The sequence below is a fragment of the Aulonocara sp. 'chitande type north' Nkhata Bay genome, linkage group LG10, assembly GCF_057382095.1.
Source record: "Aulonocara sp. 'chitande type north' Nkhata Bay isolate Kocher_YH1m ecotype deep benthic linkage group LG10, A_spYH_male_GT1.1, whole genome shotgun sequence".
Taxonomy (NCBI): Eukaryota; Metazoa; Chordata; class Actinopteri; order Cichliformes; family Cichlidae; genus Aulonocara; species Aulonocara sp. 'chitande type north' Nkhata Bay.
This window is the reverse complement of record NC_141353.1, coordinates 3,725,112-3,745,188: the sequence shown is the minus strand read 5'-3', so window position 1 is coordinate 3,745,188 and position 20,077 is coordinate 3,725,112. Positions and strand designations below refer to the sequence as shown.

The 20,077-nt window shown below is 41.6% G+C and overlaps 1 protein-coding gene across 2 annotated transcripts in view; it reads left to right on the top strand.

Annotated features, from left to right (window-relative positions):
- Nucleotides 1-20,077, top strand: part of slc8a2a (solute carrier family 8 member 2a) — a 28,382-nt gene extending 8,305 nt beyond the window's left edge. Inside the window, exons 2-13 of one of the 2 annotated variants that reach the window (XM_086307852.1) lie at nucleotides 4,961-5,371; nucleotides 6,685-6,822; nucleotides 6,995-7,222; nucleotides 9,204-9,482; nucleotides 11,488-11,919; nucleotides 12,175-12,536; nucleotides 12,966-13,069; nucleotides 15,459-15,571; nucleotides 15,826-15,849; nucleotides 17,071-17,170; nucleotides 17,985-18,251; nucleotides 18,388-20,077. In XM_086307852.1, the coding sequence (XP_086163978.1) occupies nucleotides 5,030-5,371; nucleotides 6,685-6,822; nucleotides 6,995-7,222; nucleotides 9,204-9,482; nucleotides 11,488-11,919; nucleotides 12,175-12,536; nucleotides 12,966-13,069; nucleotides 15,459-15,571; nucleotides 15,826-15,849; nucleotides 17,071-17,170; nucleotides 17,985-18,251; nucleotides 18,388-18,764 (2,766 nt within the window). In that variant the 5' untranslated portion in view covers nucleotides 4,961-5,029 and the 3' untranslated portion in view covers nucleotides 18,765-20,077. The remainder of the gene's footprint in view (nucleotides 1-4,960; nucleotides 5,372-6,684; nucleotides 6,823-6,994; nucleotides 7,223-9,203; nucleotides 9,483-11,487; nucleotides 11,920-12,174; nucleotides 12,537-12,965; nucleotides 13,070-15,458; nucleotides 15,572-15,825; nucleotides 15,850-17,070; nucleotides 17,171-17,984; nucleotides 18,252-18,387) is intronic. The other variant, XM_086307853.1, reaches the window with a different exon arrangement.

Below are 20,077 nucleotides of genomic sequence, written 5' to 3'. Positions count from 1 at the left end.
GGTTTGGACTGTCTCGGTCGTTGTGTCCTTGGGCAAGACACTTCACCCATTGCCTACTACTGGTGGTGGTCAGAGGGCAGAGGTAAAGCGCTTTGGGGTCCTTAGGGACTAGTAAAGAACTATACAAATACAGGCCATTTACCATTTTACAGATAAAGTATATTTTGATGTATGTTTGTGGTATTAACTGGTTATTTGTTAGTGGTAAATTTTGCCTATTAACATTGAGAGTTATTATGATATTTTCTTGAACGGCAGGTGAGTGCGTCTGTGATTCACTGTAGATGTTGTTAGAATGCAGAGGAAACGCTTTACAGACGAGTGTAAGCTTGTGCTCTGTGTGCAATCGCAGGCCATGATTGGCTGGCTGTGAAACTGATACACGGTGTGTTATTGGTTTACCTGTGCATAGAGCTTACATCCTGGAAAATTGATCTGTGTCAATCTGCATATAGGTTAATGTTTGAGCTGTTGGGGCAACACAGTTTCTTCCTGCAGTGATGGATCGCTGATTAGAAGGTCTGTGTGTGCGTTTCAGGTCTCTGTTTTGGAGAATATGTCAAACGGGACCAAGACAGGAAGTGTCTTTGGTTTTCTTTTTAGTTTAGACAAGAGTGCTTAGTATTTGATATATATATGTGTTAATTCTGTGATCACTGTAATCAAAGTACTTAACTTGACTGTAATAGATAATCCATTGGTGAATAAGTAACACGCCCATCTGCCTCACTGTCTCTGAGTCTGACTGGTTTAGAGTCACAGCAGAAAGCCATGTCATCCACTTTGTTGTTGGCGCTAACACAGAATAGCCAGTGGTCAGGAAGACTTTGGACACCTGTGAAATTACTCCTGTAAGTCCGATTGCATTTTCTTCGTATTATTGATGCTTTAATTATTCATCTTTAACTCACCTGTATGCCCGACTGCTCCACATGTCAGAAAGAGCATCCCTTTATCTGACAATACCCCACGGCCAGGATACAGGCGGGAAATATTAAACTGTTAAAGGTGCTAACTCTTTTTTCTGCTGGCTCTCCTATCAGTGTAAGATAACCCCAGGCAATCACTTATCGGTGGTGCTGACAGATAGTGGCCGTGTCGGAGGCCGTAAGGGGAGAGGAGCTGTCATCCAGCTCACTGTTCCTGTGCGTGAAGAGGACAGAGAGACCACAGAGTTGTCAACACCCTGGGACCCCTGTACTCCAGGCATTAGAGAGGCTTGTAAGAAGAGAGTGCCACATTTTTTTTGCACTTTATGTTGTTCACTATCCTTGTTTTTTTTATAATCCTTAAAAGACAATAAAGTTCCCAGTGAACATCAGTCCTCCAGAAAAATCAGAGAGTTGACCTGAATCAGTGCCACTGCAGAGCTGCACAGCTCGAAGGGAGGAGCAGTAGTCTGCCAATTTATCTGCCTATTTACCCAGTCCCTGAAGTGGAAAGACTATGAAGCACGCACTTAATGTCTGACTCATAAATCCACTTGGCTCTTCATATGAATGATCCTTAAAGAGTAGGTGATTGAAAGGAAGAGATATCCTTCTATATTTAGGTGAATGCATTGATCAATAATGCATCCAGCTTATCCTGTACCAGCTTCTTGATTAGCTAGCACTCATTATCCACTGAGGCTTTGTTGCATGCTACCAATCATCAAAATTCACCGTGTACTATTCTGAACAAATCTGAGTTTATGTTTTAAGCATGTCTCGTCACAATGTTAAAAAGGTCATATAAAATATTGAAGTCTTTGGTTCTCACTTTTACATTTAGTGGACTTCTTAAAGGGGCTGGCATTCAGATTATTATTTTTTTAAATAATTTTTATGTGACAGTAAAACAAATAGATAAAGAGTGTTTGTAGTGTTATTGTCGTCATGCTCAAACTTGCGCCAAACAGTTTTGTTCTTTGTTCTATTGTCCAAATATGATTATTGGGGAGGTTATTTTTGGTGAGCCTGTTTCCCCCACAACAACCACTGGCGTAAGGTAGCCCTCTGTCTGAGGTCGAGGTAACCGTAGCAGGCCTTGGAAAGTGAAATGCGATGCTGCAGGCCCTCAGGGCTGTGTTTTTGAATCACAACTGCATAATGAGCTGGCAGAGCTCCGGCTGCATCAAAGATGCAGCACCCTAGTATCTGTTTCAAGTCACAGTGCACAATAGTGCAGTGTCACCTGTGCAAGAGCAGTGGAGGCGTTGGGATCAAGAGGAGCACTGAAAAAAGGCTGAAATCTTTCTCCCACCCTGCTATGACACCCTCAGACTCACTGCTTACACTAAATCTCCCTGTTACACTTTGTCTGTGTGGTGCTTGATATTGTTAATCTTCCTTTCAATCAAAAACACGTGTTGGAAATGGCCAAAATACTTGTTTTCAACTTGAGAATTCTAGAACAGCGGTCTCCAATCCCTGTGCCATGGACTGGTACCGGGCCGCGAGAGTTGAGGCTCGGATGTGAAATTCATGGTTTTCAGGGGTTTTATCGTTAACTCTGTTTCCCTGGGTCTTTTCCCGTGTTGTAGTTGTGTGTCTTATTTTGAAATAAATATTTGCGCGTTACCATAGCGACCAGAGAGCATTAAGGAGCAGAGAGGAGGATGTTACTCTCAATGTTGTTGGCACATTTCAGGAGGACGCTGCTAATAAAGTTACACAATTACACAGTGAATTTGTGTTTATTATTATACTTACAAAATACCACAGTTTTTGTCTCAGTTGTATCATTTTGTTTTGTTGTATTTATCCACAACACCTTAATGGCCGGTCCGTGAAAATATTGTCTGACATTAAACTGGTCCGTGGTGCAAAAAAGGTTGGGGACCGCTGCTCTAGAATACTTGACTGCAACATCATGACTCAGTGATCAATCAATAAGTGAAGGTAGCACATCTTTACAGTTAGTGACATTTTTGCCTGTGTTCCTATTTCTGGTTTAAATCAGTGAAGTTACTGAAAACCAGCAGTCTGACATTACTGGCTGCATAGAAATACATGGAGGGTAAGTGAAGAGCACAATAGTAATTGGTGGGGTTATTGGGAAACAAACAAGCCCGGTATATGTTGTTGTCAAAAATTCTGCTTATCGTTAATGTGAATGCAGTTTAAGCATTACCTAGTTGATTAAGTGGAGAGCTAGAAATAGTTGGACTTGACCTCAACACAGAACTCAGGTTCTTGACATTGTTTCCTGAAAAGGAGCTGGACTCTGGTCCACTCTGAAGTTGTATGTTGGGGTTTTCCTTGGTGGAGTAAAGGGTTTCTTTCCTTCACTTTCAGCTTGGGGATGACATGTTAACTCTTCTTTGCATGACGCTGCAGAGGACACAGCTTTACGGGACTCCTTTCTTTGGTGGATTCTTGCCAGAGATTTTCTTCCTGTTAAAAGCAAGTCTTTTGAGTCATTAGAACTGTGGTAGTATCTCTCGGGCACTAAGGTGAAGAGAGGACTGTAGTCTTATTGAGTTTGTGGAACTCCCGAAGCAGCTGATGGGAACCATTAGGCCAAGTGGAGTGTGGCTCAGGCAGTGGCTGAAGTAAAAACTCAAGTCTGAGAGGAATTTGGTGAGGTTGTGGATCAAGACTTTAGGTGAACATGATTACGGCAATGAGGCAACTCAGGAAGGGTTAACAGCACTCCCTCCTTAAGCGCTTATCAGCAATGTCAATAGCATTGTTGAGCCAAATCCAATATTCCATCAGTGCTTAGTATTGTTGTGGTTTGATGTTTTGGAAGTCAGCATGGGGGAGTTGGTGAATTCACTGAAGTGCTGTTTCAGGATGTCAGGAATCATCAGGAGTCTGGATGTGTTCAATTAAAATGTCCTTATCTAGTCTGATGGTGAAGACTAACATCTCTTGTGACTGCTGTTCTGTTGGTTTTATGTTTCACAATATGCTGTTCTGTCATTTCTACTAATAAATGAATGGATCATTGCTGTGAACCCAGACAACTGGTGGCTCCTTAATCTCATGACCAGGGTTACCTGAATACAAATCCTCCCCACTTTTGGTGTCTGAACCACATTACACGTCCCTAATTCTAACTAAATGTTAACTAAAATATGGATATGCTTTAAACTAATGTTATGAAAGTCCAATTCTCAATCGCAATGTTGGACAAAACATCAGTGCTGAAAACTAGCCAGTTTCATTACTGATCAATTACAAATTATTTAGAGGATAGCAAGGAAACTGTTGCTAGTAGGTCAACATCGACCATATGACCTGCTATAAAGTGCTGGATTCAGATGGATAATCTTAGAAAAAGTCCAGAGTTGGATACACGCACATATCTTCAATTTTTATCCATGTAGTAAACATGCGGGAAGGGGAGGAGCTTTGACAGTTGATACTAAAACACGTCTAATATTTAAAATGCTCACAAAGATCATAATAATACCAGAAATGAAGCAGCGTGTCTAGAATTTTGTGTGAAGACTGCAGAACTGTTCTTACAGCCGCATCCATGTTTTTATGTTGTTTTTATGGTAATCTGATGTAGAGCATATTTAAAATGTACTTATTTGCATGCCATTGCTGTTATAGTTTACATTAGAATTGCTTTAAATGCTGATGTTCACATTCTTGGATAGTGCATCCAGACCACGACACTCGAGGACGAAAAGACAAACTACTTGCTCCTGGTGTGTGTGTGTGTGTGTGTGTGTGTGTGTGTGTGTGTGTGTGTGTGTGTGTGTGTGTGTGTGTGTGTGTGTGTGTGTGTGTGTGTGTGAATGTTGGCTAGAAAGCACTTAGGCATGTCTGTATGAAGGTGTATTAGTGGGTGTACGAAGCTTGTTGTCATATAAAGCGCTTCGAGTGCTCGAGCAGAATAGAAAAGCAGGGCATAAGAACCAGCCTATCATGTACCATCTAAGACATGGTGAGATATGTAAACTATCGTATACGATAAAGATTTTCTCTTTCTCAAAAAAATGTGTGCTCCTCTGCTTCACTAGGAGTTTCTTTTGACCCAGCGGTTCCCCCAGTGAACCCCACCCCCAGGCCCTTCCTGACTCAGGGATACCATGGGACCCCCTCCGGTTTGCCTTTCCAGCCTCCTCTTCCTCTCGTTCCTCCTCCTGTGCCACGCCGGGACCTCCTTCAAGCCCCAGGTTGTGGAGCGAGCATCTGACCCTGAGCTGCCGCAATCCTCTGGTAACACCTCAGGCTCTGGAAAACGGACGTGTTCTGACACTGTGGTTTGTAAACCCGGCATCCTGCTGCCGGTGTGGCTACCACTCAACCCTCCACTGGGGGAGCAGGCAGGGAGGGCAATCATCTATTTCCTCTGTCTCATGTACATGTTCCTGGGTGTGTCCATCATTGCAGACCGCTTCATGGCATCTATAGAAGTCATTACCTCGCAGGTATTATTGAACTTAAAATTGGGAATTAAAAAATGCAACCATTAAATGTTTTACTATCAGGGTTTTGTGTTTGCTCATAGTTGAAGAGTGTTTTGGCTCCTTTTTATCAGGAAAAGGCAAATTTTGTTTGCACTTTGAGCTTGCATTTTTTTAAATATCAAAGTAAAGTGCCAGTATATGTCGCCTTAGATGAATTAACAGATATGAGAATTAGGTAATAAAGAGAAACAGTTTTAAAATATTTACTATAAATTTTTAAATTTTCAATCTTCAATTTAAAAAAATAATTTTATCACATTAACTCGTTGCCAAAACAAAAGTAGTTCTAGTATCAGGCCCACTGTGTTTGAAGCATCGACTGTAAGTATAAGATGGACAAAGCCATTGTCACCTCACCCATTGCTGCTGGATTCCACTTTTGAATCACAGTCTTAGTTTGTTTGTTTTTCTGGGAGCTAAAAATGGACGCTAAAGGTAGTAATCCTGGTTAGCAAGCTGTAGACATGCTCATCAGTGCTAAATAACAGGCTAGTTTAAATTTCAGTACCAAAACCAAAGCACAAATCTCTTGGCTGTTCTACAACTAGATAATTATTTTACAGATAATTCTATTAAATAAGTGGTGGCATACCTGTCAATCAAAGCAGCCAGACCCCTAAATTTATGCCTTACACAAATTAAATTACCACCCTCTTCCAAAAATGTTGGATCACCATGTAAATGTAAAAGCAGAATGCCTGATTTTGCAAATCCTATAAATTCATATTTTGTTCACAGCAGAATACAGTTTCATGCAAAACCAGTAGAAACGTTTTAAACTTATTAGATGACCTAGCAACAGGTCAGTAACATGACTGGGTGTAGAAAAACTATTTTAGAGAAGTAGAGTTTAAATAAAGGTTTGCCAATCTGTTAAAAAATAGAATATTGTTCAACATAAAATTGTGAAGGCTTTGAATATCCATCATCTTTAGTACCTAATATCATAAAAAGATTGATACATGTACACAAGGGATGGGGCCAAAAATCAGTACTGGATTCTTGTCTGTGGCAAAGCTTGTTTAAAATGGACCGTAGTAGACTCAAAAACTGTGATTAGAGTTTACATTTTACACAATGTAACAGCATTTTGAAATTAGAGAAGCAGTCCTCAGTGCAGTTATTATGAAGAGTAAAACTGTCAACAGTCAAATGAGCTGTTTTTTGTACCAGACCGTAAACAAGATTTCCAACCTGATGTATTTGGGCATTTCAAATATGTCTTAACTGAAATTAAGCATTTTGGGCATTTTCCCAAACTTCTGTGACTGCAGGAGAAAGTGGTGACCGTCACCAAACCCAACGGTGAAACCACAGTCGCAACGGTACGGATCTGGAATGAGACTGTATCCAACCTCACGCTCATGGCACTGGGCTCCTCCGCACCTGAGATCCTGCTTTCTGTTATTGAGGTGCACAACTCATTACATTTGCAGCAACATATGCGTAACATATACAACAAATGCTGGAGCTGTATGTGCACTCGGAGTCTGTTTTGAATTCTAGTTGTTACGTGGCTCTTATTCGGTTCTAGTTAGCTTAACAAATGAGCTTTGATTGACTCTTTTTTTCTCACTTTAACAGGTGTGTGGGCACAACTTCCATGCTGGGGAGATCGGCCCGGGCACCATAGTGGGCAGCGCTGCCTTCAATATGTTTGTGATAATTGGTCTGTGTGTGTGGGTGGTCCCTGACGGAGAGTCTCGTAAGATCAAACACCTCCGGGTGTTTTTCATAACGGCTTTCTGGAGTATCTATGCCTACATTTGGCTCTACCTCATACTGGCTGTCATCTCACCTGGGATTGTAGAGGTATGTTCTGATGGTTGCATACATTTTAACTGAAAAACATATGTACTTCTGGCCACAGTGCTATTGTTGATTTTTGGAAATGCAGCCTCTGCACTAAACACACTTTAAAAATGAGTATTTCTTTAAAGTTTGTGGTTTTATGAGATTATTTTCTTGAAAAAATGTGTTGTACTCATAAATATACAGTGACTAGTGTATTATTATTTCTTTCAACAAATTGAAAACTCATTGAAAATGCCATGTTGGCCCTTCACGTGGAATACACAGGACCGGATGAATATGGCTAGAGACTGCCTGTACACCATAGGCCAGGCTTGGCCAACTCCAGGCCTCGAGGGCCGGTGTACTGCAGGTTATAGAGCCTTCCCTGGGTCAACACACCTGAATCAAATGATTAGTTCATTACCAGGCCTCTGGAGAACTTCAAAACATGTTGAGGAGGTAATTCAGCCATTTAAATCAGCTGTGTTGGATCAAGGACACATCTAAAACCTGCAGAACACCGGCCTTCGAGGCCTGGGTTTGGACACCACTGCCATAGGCGGAGGAGAAGAGGACTCGTAGGGGTTTGCATTCTGTGGAGGCAAACTTGTAGTTTGTGCCGGCACTTGCGGACAGGATCATACCCATATTTTTTCATCTAAGAAGGGGTCCCCTTTATGAAAAAACATAAATGCGAGTGGAATCTCCTGAAATGAATTCAAGTCTCCAACACATTTATTCCGGATATTATCACAGTTACCTTTTGTCAGCAGATTAGACGTGCGACGCTTCTGACTCCGTACAGCTGACAACGGTCCAGCTAAACAACAATAACAGCTGGTTATAAGCCAGTATTACCCCAGCTAATGATAGACTAGATTATTACAAAAAGCACACGGGTTGGTTACATTCTCATATAATACAAGAGAATTCCCTAAATGTCCAAGTCAGCAACGGTAGATCCACTTCAAAGAAACTTCCACTAACACTGGCTAAAAGCAGCTAGCAGTGGCAAAAACAGCAGTACTTATGGACGGAAGAGTTGAGGATATCTTCAACAACTCACTGCAGTATCCCTGTCGTCAGTCAGAAGTAAGCGTCATTGACTCATACGCTCACACTGGACTCTTTTTACACAGTTTTACAGCCTCCTCCAGAGGCAAGGTAAGGAGAGGTAAGAAAACAGGATTCAGTTGACTTCAATCTGCAGTCTGCTGAGATCTAGTGGTGAGAATTCACACCCCGCAGCTTTAAATATTAATGCATTGTTACTTTTATTTGTATGACATTAGTGCCATTTGTTTTCAAATGTTTGTTCAAATTTACTCTCTGCTAAATTTACTTTCTTTCATCAGAAAGTAATAATCATACCAATTCTACCAAATGTGGCAATCCTAACAATCTTATGCCTAAGCAGCAGATCTGAAAATATCTTTTTATAGCTTCCCTATGCCCATGTGCTTCGTTGGCATCAATTAGTTTGAAAGAACCTGAAATGTCAGTAAGAGGAAACTGTGGAAGACCTGAAAGATCAATAATACTCATAAAAACTACATCTCTGCATGGCAGAAGGGCAAAGCAAAGCATCACATGACTGAGCTGCAGACACAGAAGTGGTGGCTCACTGTTGCACTTTGCAGTGTTCATGTACGGACGACAGATTAGCAAGAAAACAAATATTTAAATCAACACCTGAATTCTGCTGTAAAGAACAAAAGGAAACGGTGGAAAATGTAAGTGGCAAGAATCTTCAAACAGATGCGGGGATCTTAAATACTGAATCTTACATGACATTCAAAATATTACGAGCTGTATTACAAGGTTTGGTAAATCCTCACTTGGTAACCCTTTGCACACCCACAGTCTGTATTTTTAGATGTTGTGTTTCTAAAACTCACCCAAACATCTAATTAGCTAAAAGGTATACACATACCTTTTATTCTATTTTTAATATATCAAATGAGTAACTGATTATTTTTCATGTTGCCTGCATAATCAGGTGTGGGAGGCCATAGTGACGCTGCTGTATTTTCCGGTGTGTGTGATCTTGGCTTGGATCGCTGACCGCCGCCTACTCTTCTACAAATACATGCACAAGCGTTACCGTGCTGACAAGAGGCACGGCATCGTGGTGGAAATGGAAGGGGACCTTGCTCCCAAAGGCATTGACATGATCGTGGACGGAAAGCTGTCAGACAGCAGTGCATGCCCTGGAAACTCCTCCACTGTTACGGTCTCTGTGCAGACAGGCAATGAACTAGACCCGAACAAAGATGAGGTAAGACTCAGGCAAACGTCTTATTGAGCCACTCAGCCTGAAGGCTTTAAAAGAGCGTTTTTTTTCTCCATTAATTTCAGGTTTAACATCTGTTTTGTTTTAGCTAATTAGAACTCTGCTTCCTGTAGGGGTCAGCGCAGCTGATCATCGTCCTCTATCTCACCCTGTTTCTAGCACCAACCCTCAGCATGCCCCCCTTCACTACATCCATGAATCTCCTCTGTGGTCTTCTTTTTTTCCTCCTGCCTGGCAGCTACATCTTCAAAATCCTTTGTCCAATATATCCTTCTTTGCCTCTTTGGCACCTGTCCGAACCATCTCGACCTTGCCTCTAACTTTGTCTGCTAACCGCTTAGCCTGATCTGCCCCTCTGATATACATTTAGTTATGGCCAAATATCTCGTCAATGACATGAATGTCATGATAAGTTTATTTTCTAGTGATTTCTTTGATCGGTTCTTTATCCAGACTGGAATAATTATACAGCATATATCTTGAATGACTGAAAAACAAGCATTGGGTTGCACAAGTTTGATTTTGTTTTACTTTAATCCACTCAGGGTCAAAACTTTGCTTGTATCCACACTAATGGTTAAATGTTCCTCAACAAGTTCCACCTCAACCAGGTACTTTTGGTAGCCATCAGCAAGCAACTGCTGTAATTCTGACTGGATATTTGACCAGTTTCAAGCAAAGTCAACAAATTTTGATTAGGATTGAGGCCGGAATTTTGGGGAGGCCGTTCCAGTAACCTGATGTTACCTTTGCTTACTTTACCCATTACAAAACCAGTTTTGATGTGTGCTTGGAATCATTATTCTATTCAAACACCCAACTGAGACCAGGTTTCAACTGTGTAGCTGTTGAATTAAGGTGAAGCTGAAGAATTTGGAGGCAGTCCTCAGTCTTCATTATTCCATCCACTTCATGCTTTGCTGCATGAACTGAATGTGATGCTGCCACAACAATTCTTGACCGCTAATACGATCTTCAGAAAGCCTTACCTTTACTCTTCCCAATATATGTCTTGTCATTGTGACCAAATATCTCAATCTTTGTTTCATCTGACCATAAATTTTTGCCCAGAAAGCATTTGGCTTGTCCATGTGGGCAGCTGCACATTTTAGAGAAGGAGCATGGACTTCTTTCTTGGTCTGCAGCCTCTCAGTCTGTGGTGATGTCACGATGTCTTCTTCTAAATCGTGGCAAAGTGGTCCCACATCTAAATAATCTGCAGTTATGTACATTGTTTAAACTGGTTATCTTTGAGTACCAAAGCTCCTCCCCTTAACCATGTTGAAAATTGCTCCAAAGCCAGATCTGTGCCGAGAAACCAACTAATTTAAGTGAACACTACAAATTCTTCCAAGAAGTGTGGCCAAAACTATGCTAACAGCTCGTTGATGGCAAACCCACTAAAATGTAGCCAAATATTAGTGGGGGTGTATGTATGTATTTTCATGTTCATGCTCATGATGAATGCATGTAAAGTTCTTACTGCTACTGCACACATTTCCAATCAGTTCATTTTTGTTTAGAGCTCAGTGAGTTTATAAACAGTCATATTTAATGGTCACACTAGACATTAGTTTTTAGTTTAGTTTCACTTTATTAAAGATACGCATGGGTCCATAGCAAATAAAATAAATACAAAGTACATGTAATATTAAATAGTGGCAGTTCATTATCACGTTTCCTGAAGCAAATAAGATTTTATCTCAGTTGGAGTCTCAATAAGGGAATTGCAGAAGAGCAGACAGGTCGTCAAAGAAACAACGACATGTTGTGTCATCGCAAACTAAGATATTTATTTTCGTTCTGGTGTGAGCATCCCTCTTCACATCCCCACTGCAAACCCTGTCTGGATAGTTACAATAAAATCTCTTCTTGTAAGACACTGTTGAGCAAATCGTTTTTAAAGGGCGTTTTTACATAACATTAAGCAACACACATATCTGTGTAAACACAAGACCTAGTCTGACTACTAGTTCTCCTGCTCTGATAGGTTGTCCGCATCTTGAAAGATCTTAAGGAGAAACACCCAGACAAAGATTTGGACCAGCTGATCGAGATGGCCAACTACTCTGCCCTGGTTCACCAGAAGAAGAGCCGTGCCTTCTACCGTGTCCAGGCGACTCGCATGATGATCGGTGCTGGTAACATATTAAAGAAACATGCTGTTGAGCACGCGCGACGTTCAGGCCACGAGACTGATAAGGCCACGTGCTCGCACATTTGTTTTGAAAGCTCCCAGTATCAGTGCACGGAGAACTGTGGCTCTCTGACCCTGGGGGTGATCCTCGATGGGGGAACTGGTCAGAATACATTCTATGTGGACTACTGTACAGAAAATGGTTCTGCCAATGCTGGAGCAGACTATGAATTTACTGAGGGAACCCTGGTGTTCAAACCAGGGGAGACCCACAAAGAAATCAAGGTAAGAAAGGGAAAAAGGGTAATGTTAGTGTCAGTGTTTAACGTTTATCGTCACTGTCAAGTGTCAAACACAAAAATTGTCCTGGAGAGGTGACCAGGAATCTAGATTTCTCCCCTATAGTTGTGGTGTCTGTCATCAGTGGGATCAAAGAATCTGTCATTCTGAGAATTTAATTGTAGTGAATGTTCAATAAAATGGTTAACAACCACGTGCATCTGGAAGGAATGTAACTTTAAAATACTTTGCTCTCTCCAGGTGAGGATCCTGGATGATGACATCTTTGAAGAGGATGAGCATTTCTTTGTGCGCCTTCAGAACCTGAGGTTAGAGGAGGGTGGAAATGAAGGGATGGGGACTCCACCCAAAGGGAGACTAGTGGAGCCGCTGGTTGCTACGGTCACCATCTTGGACGACGATCATGCTGGCATCTTCACCTTTGAGCAGCATGTGCTGCGGGTGAGTGAGAGCACAGGCATCCTGACGGTGACTGTGTTGAGGAACTCGGGGTCCAGGGGCACAGTTGCTGTGCCGTACCATACGGAAGATGGCAGCGCCAAGGCAGGAGTGGACTACGAGGAGACCAGAGGGGAGCTGGAATTCACCAATGAGCAGACCAGGTAAGGTATAGTAACATAGAGGCAATGACTGGGAGATAGGGGCACACTGTTAATCTAGCTATAAGCTGTCATTCCTGACATCTCTACTTTGGCTTCGGTGCTAAAACTTAAGCCTATATTTATTTTTCACTTTAAGTCACACAAAGTGACGAATAAAAAAAGGTCTGCTTGAAATTTTTGCAATTTTATGAAAGTATTCACAGTCTTTGCTATGAGCCTATTCATTCACTATTGAGCTCAGGTGTGTCAACTGGTAAATTCAGTTCATTGGACATTACCTATGCATGTTACATATATATAGGTGCAGATGCTTAAGAAGCAGAGACTATGTTGTATTTCTGAGTTTTTCTTCCTGTGTAAAATCACAGAACTGTTCTGTATAGAAATAAGTGCGTGTGTGTTTGTCTGTGTGTGTGCTTGTGTCTTCAGTCAGACATTGCGAGTGTGCATTATAAACGTGGAGGAGTATGAAAAGCAGGAAAACTTCTTCATTGTGCTTGACGACCCCAAATGGCTAAAGCGAGGACTCTCTTGTGAGTGTGTAATTATTTCAGATTTCATTTTTAATGTTAAAGTGACTTCTCATGACTCTGTCACTTAAAAAAATTAGTATAAGATAACAGTTGTAGTCTGTTTTTCCTTTCTCATCTACACTAATAGAAAGCATTAGATCGCATCAATGTGCAAGATCAAGTATCAAAACAGTAACAACAACACACGCAGCTGAATGCTGCAAGTAACCTCACACGCAGGCGTTCACTACTGTCTCTGTTTCACTGCAGCACAGACGCTACAGCTAATTATGAGTTACTGGTGTAATTATTTGTTCGTGTAACCTCATTGTGTCAAAAAGATGCAGAAATTGGATATTTGCATGCCAGTGGAGGGGAAAGAAGTAGTCGTGTATAAAATAATTTTTGTGGAAGTTCAGAAGCGAAATGAGTGTAAGGCTGTTTTATCACAGCATGAAAATATTGCTTGTACTCAGTCATTATCTGTCTTTGTTCACAGCACTGCTGCTAAACCAGGGTAAGATTGTTTGGGTGTGGTTTTGCATGTGATCTGTGCAGCATTTTAAAATAGCTGGCCATTATTTTGAAATTCTAAATCCTTGGCCCTAAATGTGACAGTGTGAAGTGGTCGTTTTGCACTATCAGCAGAAATTTGCATTTCTTGTTTTGAGCTCAGTGAACGCCCAAGCTCTTGCTTCTTTTTACACTCACTTTAATACCTTACTGTCAATTTGTGAGTTTGTCTCAATGGGCATGAAGACGTCTGTAAAACGTTTATGAATACATTAATATTTATTCCACGGGTTTGTGTTTTTATTAAAAAAATAGTGGCAGGGCCAGAGGATGAAACACTAAATGTGCTTGTGAAGAGGGCCAAACACTCGGGAAGTACAAGTAGAAAGACTGGAAAACCTGGCTAGCTTATGTGCAACCCAGGTGAGCACATTTCACTCAAGCAAGCAGAAACCATCTTTGGGCCAGGAAAAGCTTCAACTCTGTTGGGAATGCTTTCCACAAGGTTTAGGAGTGTGTTGATGGGTTTATGGGAATTTTTGACGATTCTTCCAGAAGCATATTTGTGAGGTCAGACACTGATATTAGACAAGTAGGCAGTTGACCTCAGGTAGAGGTCAGGACATGCCGAAGCATGTTGTGGAAATTTTAAATAACCTGCAAACACCCCCAGGGAGCATTTTGAAGTGGTTTAATAACATATTGCAATATGGATATGTCAGCTTCCACAACTCTTACATGTTGGCCCATCTCACGGGTGGGGGGGGGGCTTTACCTTCAGCCCCATCCTTAAAACCTCCCTTGAGCAGGATGTCCGTCTACAATGGATCCACTGTGAAGGCGTAATAAAACTTGGGGTCCACTTGTGATAACATTCTACATGCATGCATACAACTGGTGACAGGACTGATCTTGCTATACTAAAGTGAGAAAGCGATATTACTATTACTAATGTGATATGATTAAAACATATGATTAATACAAAAGAAATCTGCCACCACAAGCATTAAGAGCTCCTTTCATTGGAACTATGGGGGCCAAGCCTATTTCCTGAAAAACAACCCCACACCATAATCACCCCTCCACCAAACTTTACAGTTAGCACAAAGCATCAGACAAGTAACGTTCTCCTGGCAACCACCAAACCCAGACTTGCTAGATAGAGAAGCATGATTTGTCTCTCCAGAGAACATGTCTCCACTGCTCCAGAGTCCAGTGGCGGTGTGCTTTACACCACTGCGTCTGACGCTTTGCATTGCTCTGGGTGATGTACGGCTCTAATGCGGCTGCTCGGTCATGGAAACCCATTCCATGAAGCTCTCTACACACTGTTGTTGAGCTAATCTGAAGGCCACATGAAGTTTGGAGGTCTGTAGCGATTGAATCTGCAGAGAGTTGATGACCTCTGTGCACTATGCACCTCAGCGATCTAAGTGTCCAAGTTTCTGTTGTTCCCAATTGCTTTCACTTTGTTATAATACCACTAACAGTTGCCTGTGGATATATTTATCAGTGAGGACATGTCATAACTTGTTAGACAGGTGACATCTCATTGCAATACCACAGTAGAATACACTGAGCTCCTGAGTGTGTTTGTGGAAGCAGTCTGCCTGCCGAGGCGATTGAAACACCTCAATATAATAATTTGGATGGGTGAGTGAATACCTTTGGCAATATAATGTAATTGATGCACTGTACTGTGCACTTGTCTTCCCACTCTGATGGCAAAATTTACAACCAGTTGTAAATGGTTAAAAATGCAGAAGCTACTATATAACATGTTACATTGTGCTAGTGTGCTATTTTTCTTCACCTTAGCTTCAACTGAGGTTAAGAGCACGTGTGTAAGATATCATTAAGGCTTGAATAGTGATCTCCTGTCTGCTCTCTCTCACAGTGAATCCCACCCCTGAGGAGGAACAGGCCAGGAGGATCTCTGAGATGGGAAAACCCATTCTTGGAGAGCACAGCAGGCTAGAGGTCATCATAGAGGAGTCCTGTGAGTTTAAGGTGTGTGTGGAGTGAGTGGGGGGTGTTTGTTTCTTATATTATGATGCTCATACAAGTGTTACACTGCAAGTAAAGTGGCAGTTACTGACATGAAGTTATGTTAAACACATGCAGCCTGAAGATTGACAAATTAAACCAGAACTTTACTTGCAAATTTGGACAAATTCCTTTAAAAACTTTGAAAAATAAATGTGTAAGATTGTACAAGTATGTGGTTTTCTTCACTAACCTCCTGCTGCCTTGTTGTGCGTCAGAGTCCCAATGGAGTACTAGACCAGGTACAGTTTCTACTCACGCGCTGTTTGATACTCATCTGCTTCCAATCTATCTATTTTATTTCATTCCATGTACCTTTATTTCCCATACATAGAAGGAATGTATGTGTACATTGTGTATTGTGTAAGCACTGCTTGACTAAGTCCATCTCATTTGGTACTGTGTTTATACCCATCAGCCACTATATTAGGTATACCTGTATAATACCAGGTTCAAACCCCTTTTGCCTTCAAAAATACATTTATTCTTCATGGCAGAGATTTAGCACGATGCTGGACGCATTACTCAGTTTGGTCCATGTTAACATGACAGCATGACTCAGTTGCTGCAGATTTCTCAGTTTCAAATCTCTTGAAAGGTACTCTGCTGACTGTGGAGACCGTTTGAGTACATTGAACTCATCGTTATGTTTAACAATCAAGTTTGAGATGATTAGAGCTGTGTGACAAGGCACACTATCCTAACACTTGGGATTATAAAGGGATGAAAGTGTGCCAAGAAAAAATGCCTCATAATATTATATCATTACTGCAGAACTAAACTGTTAATACAGGGTAGGATGGATCCACCCTGCCAGATTCTGACCATCCAAATGTGGCAACAGAACTAATTAGACTGATTAGACCGGGCAACAATGTGAGTTGCTGCTGCTTTCCTATCCGCTTGAAACAGTCTAGCTTTTCTGCTCTGACTTCACCAGGGCAGTTTCACCCAGAGAACTGGCACTCATTGACCAGTCTTTCTCTGACCGTTCTCCTTAAATTCTAGTGTGAAGGAAAATCCCAGTGGATCAGCAGTTTCTCAAACAACCACACCACATTCAGAGTCACTTAAATCACTTTTCTTCCACATTCTGATGCTCTGTTTGAACTTGAGCAGGTTGTGTTGACTCTGCGTACATGCCTAAACGCTTTAAGCTGCTGTGTGATTGGCTGATTAGATATTTATGTTAAAGAGCAGTTGAACAGGTATACCTAATTAAGTGGCCAATATGTGTTCTTATTCTCAATTAGATAGATGAATGATCATTTAAATAGTATTTATTCTTTTTGGTGTCGTGGTGTGTGTTAAATAACAAAACAAGTTCAAATGAAAAGACATTTGAGACGTGGTTTGAAAAAAGTCTTGAAACTGTGTAATGTGAACCCATCTGTTGTGTATGCATCCATGTAAGCAATGATTGTTTCTGCTTGATTACCAACATATTTAATTTGTTGCAACAGAACACTGTGGACAAACTGCTCAAGGATACAAATCTGGCCGTGGTGATTGGTACGCGCTCATGGAAAGAGCAGTTCATCGGGGCGGTCACAGTCAGTGCAGGTCAGTGGCATCTTTGTATTTATTTATTGTTTTGTGTTTTTGTCATTTTTTTGGAGCTTCACTTGTAAATTTCTGAAATTCAGGTTTGCCTGTGAATCTTTATGCATGAAATTTATTGCACTGCATGTAATTTTATTACAAGACTTTGTGAACGTTATAATTAAGACTTGTACTTTTGAAACCAGGTATGGACACAATGTGGACTGGGAAGTGTGGTAATGTCTCTGTGTTGTAAATGGTAAATGGCCTGTATTTGTATAGCGCTTTACTGGTCCCTAAGGACCCCAAAGCACTTTACACAACCAGTCACCCACCCAGTCACCCACTGGTGATGGGAGCTACATTGTAGCCACAGCCATCCTGGGGCGCACTGACAGAGGCGAGGCTGCCGGACACTGGCGCCACCGGGCCCTCTGACCACCACCAGTAGGCAACGGGTGAAGTGTCTTGCCCAAGGACACAACGACCGAGACTGTCCAAGCCGGGGCTCGAACCGGCAACCTTCCGATTACAAGACGAACTCCCAACTCTTGAGCCACGATCGCCCCCAAACAGAACTCTAACTTCAACAATAAACTTTTGGTGGTTAAAACTGACTAGTGTACAGTAAACGTCGCCTTGGCTCATGGATGTGAAAGATTTAAGATGCTTTAAATACTGATAATATTTTTTGATGCGTTGGGTCTTACAGGGTTAAAGCTTCATCTGATACTATGAAGCGGTCTGTGATTGGCCCAAAGTGTGATTGCAGGTATTGACGTCTTCTCTTTTTTTTGCCGTGTTTGATTTACTTTCTCTGTGTCTTGGTAAACAGGTGATGAGGATGAGGGAGAGGAGCAGCGAGTGCCCAACTGCTTCGACTATTTCATGCACATATTTTGTATCTTCTGGAAGATCCTGTTTGCTTGCGTCCCACCCACAGGGTACTGGAATGGCTGGGCGTGCTTCATAGTTTCGATCACTGTCATTGGTATTTTAACAGCCATTATCGGAGACCTAGCCTCCCATTTCGGGTGCACCGTCGGCCTGAGAGACACTGTCACTGCAGTGGTCTTTGTAGCACTGGGGACTTCTCTTCCTGGTTAGTGAGGTGTTCTTGTTGTCATAGTTGTTGTTGTAAACACTCTTGTATTGCAGAAGTTTGAATTAGGAAAGTGAATGTAAGAATGTACAGCTGATTAGCCTCATTCTCTAACTTGACTGTTTTTTTTTTCCAGACACCTTTGCTAGTAAAGTTGCTGCTACGCAGGATCAGTACGCAGATGCGTCTGTGGGAAACGTGACAGGAAGTAACGCAGTTAATGTGTTTCTGGGCATAGGTGTGGCCTGGTCTGTGTCTGCCATATACTGGGAAGTCAAAGGGAAGGTTTTCCGTGTGGACCCAGGATCACTGGCCTTCTCTGTCACGCTTTTCACCATTTTTGCCTTCTTGTGTATGGGAGTGTTAATGCTTCGCCGAAGGCCGTCCATAGGTGGTGAACTAGGAGGCCCACGCGTCCCCAAAGTCCTTACCTCACTGCTGTTCTTTGGACTCTGGTTCCTCTACGTCCTCTTCTCTAGCCTGGAGGCCTATTGCCATATACAAGGCTTCTAAATGAGCACAGCTGTGGAGAGTCATGCCTGCACAATAACACACACACACAAAACTCCCACTGATAAACAGTTGCCGTCATCATTTGACATCTGCTGCCACGGTTTAGAAACATACGTATACACACCACAGATTCAACCACGGAACATCCGCTGCCGGACTGTGAAATTATTGTGACAGCACTCCTTCATTTTCACCTCATGAAGTGCAGCGACTGCTTTTTAAGAAAGCAGAATAGATGTGAAGTCGCTGGATTTTGCTTGATACCTGGAGACTCGCATCCTGGATGCCCAGGATTTGGTCGTATGTCTCCCCACACCTGTAGAGTCTGGGTCAGAGCTTATTTTACAAGATGACTATTTCAGGCGTTTATATACAGTAAGCTGCTCAGATACATAACAGTTGGAAGAACACTACTTTGCTTCATATGTTTCTCTCGCAAAAAGAGAAACTTTGTTTGTTAGTTCATTGTTGTCAGTATTCATGAATCCAGGTGATTTGAAGGAAGACTGCAGGCCACTCAGTAGCAAGTGAGCTTTTTTGACAGTCCACAGGAGAAGCAATAAGCTGCTGTTATGAAATATCTCCCACTGCTCAGTTGTGTGTCTGTGTTGCGTTAGGTGACATGAGGCACTGTTTGATGTTTAGCGCTCTGCACCTGCTTAGTTTGATCCCATTGTAGGCATTGATAATAGCAACACTACATGGAGCCAGTATTGAAATGTGAAACTGATAAAAAGTTACACGATGAATTTCTCATAAGCACCTTGTGTCTGCCATTTAGTTTGACTCCTTGAAAACAACGATTCATTCACCCCTGAAGTCTTATCTGTTTATTTATCAATGGTGTAATGTTATTGTATTTCTAATTTTATGAATTTGACTGTTATTGACAAAAGCACGTTGTAATTTATTGTAAGTTGTCATAATTACATTTAAATTTTAACTGCATGTGTCTCGATGAGGTTTGTCTTCAAGTCCACGTAAGTAAGCATGATGGTATGACTTATTGGGGTTCTACACTTACCTGTTCTGTGTTTAACAGATGCATTTTAAGTTTGTGCACCCAAAAAACATGGAAAGTGAGGTTAAAAAATATTTTTCTCTTAAAAGAAAGAAAAATCAGTACATAATATATAATTTAATATAATATAATAACATGTCATGCAGGTCGGACCTCAATTAAAGCCTAAAAAATTCACTATCTGAGATTTTAAGCAGAGCAAGATGAGTTGCTGTTGCTGGGGAGCAACTGATAACACCTCTTATTGTAGAGAAAAGTCACTGATAGCATTAAATGGTATGTGAAGAGGAAT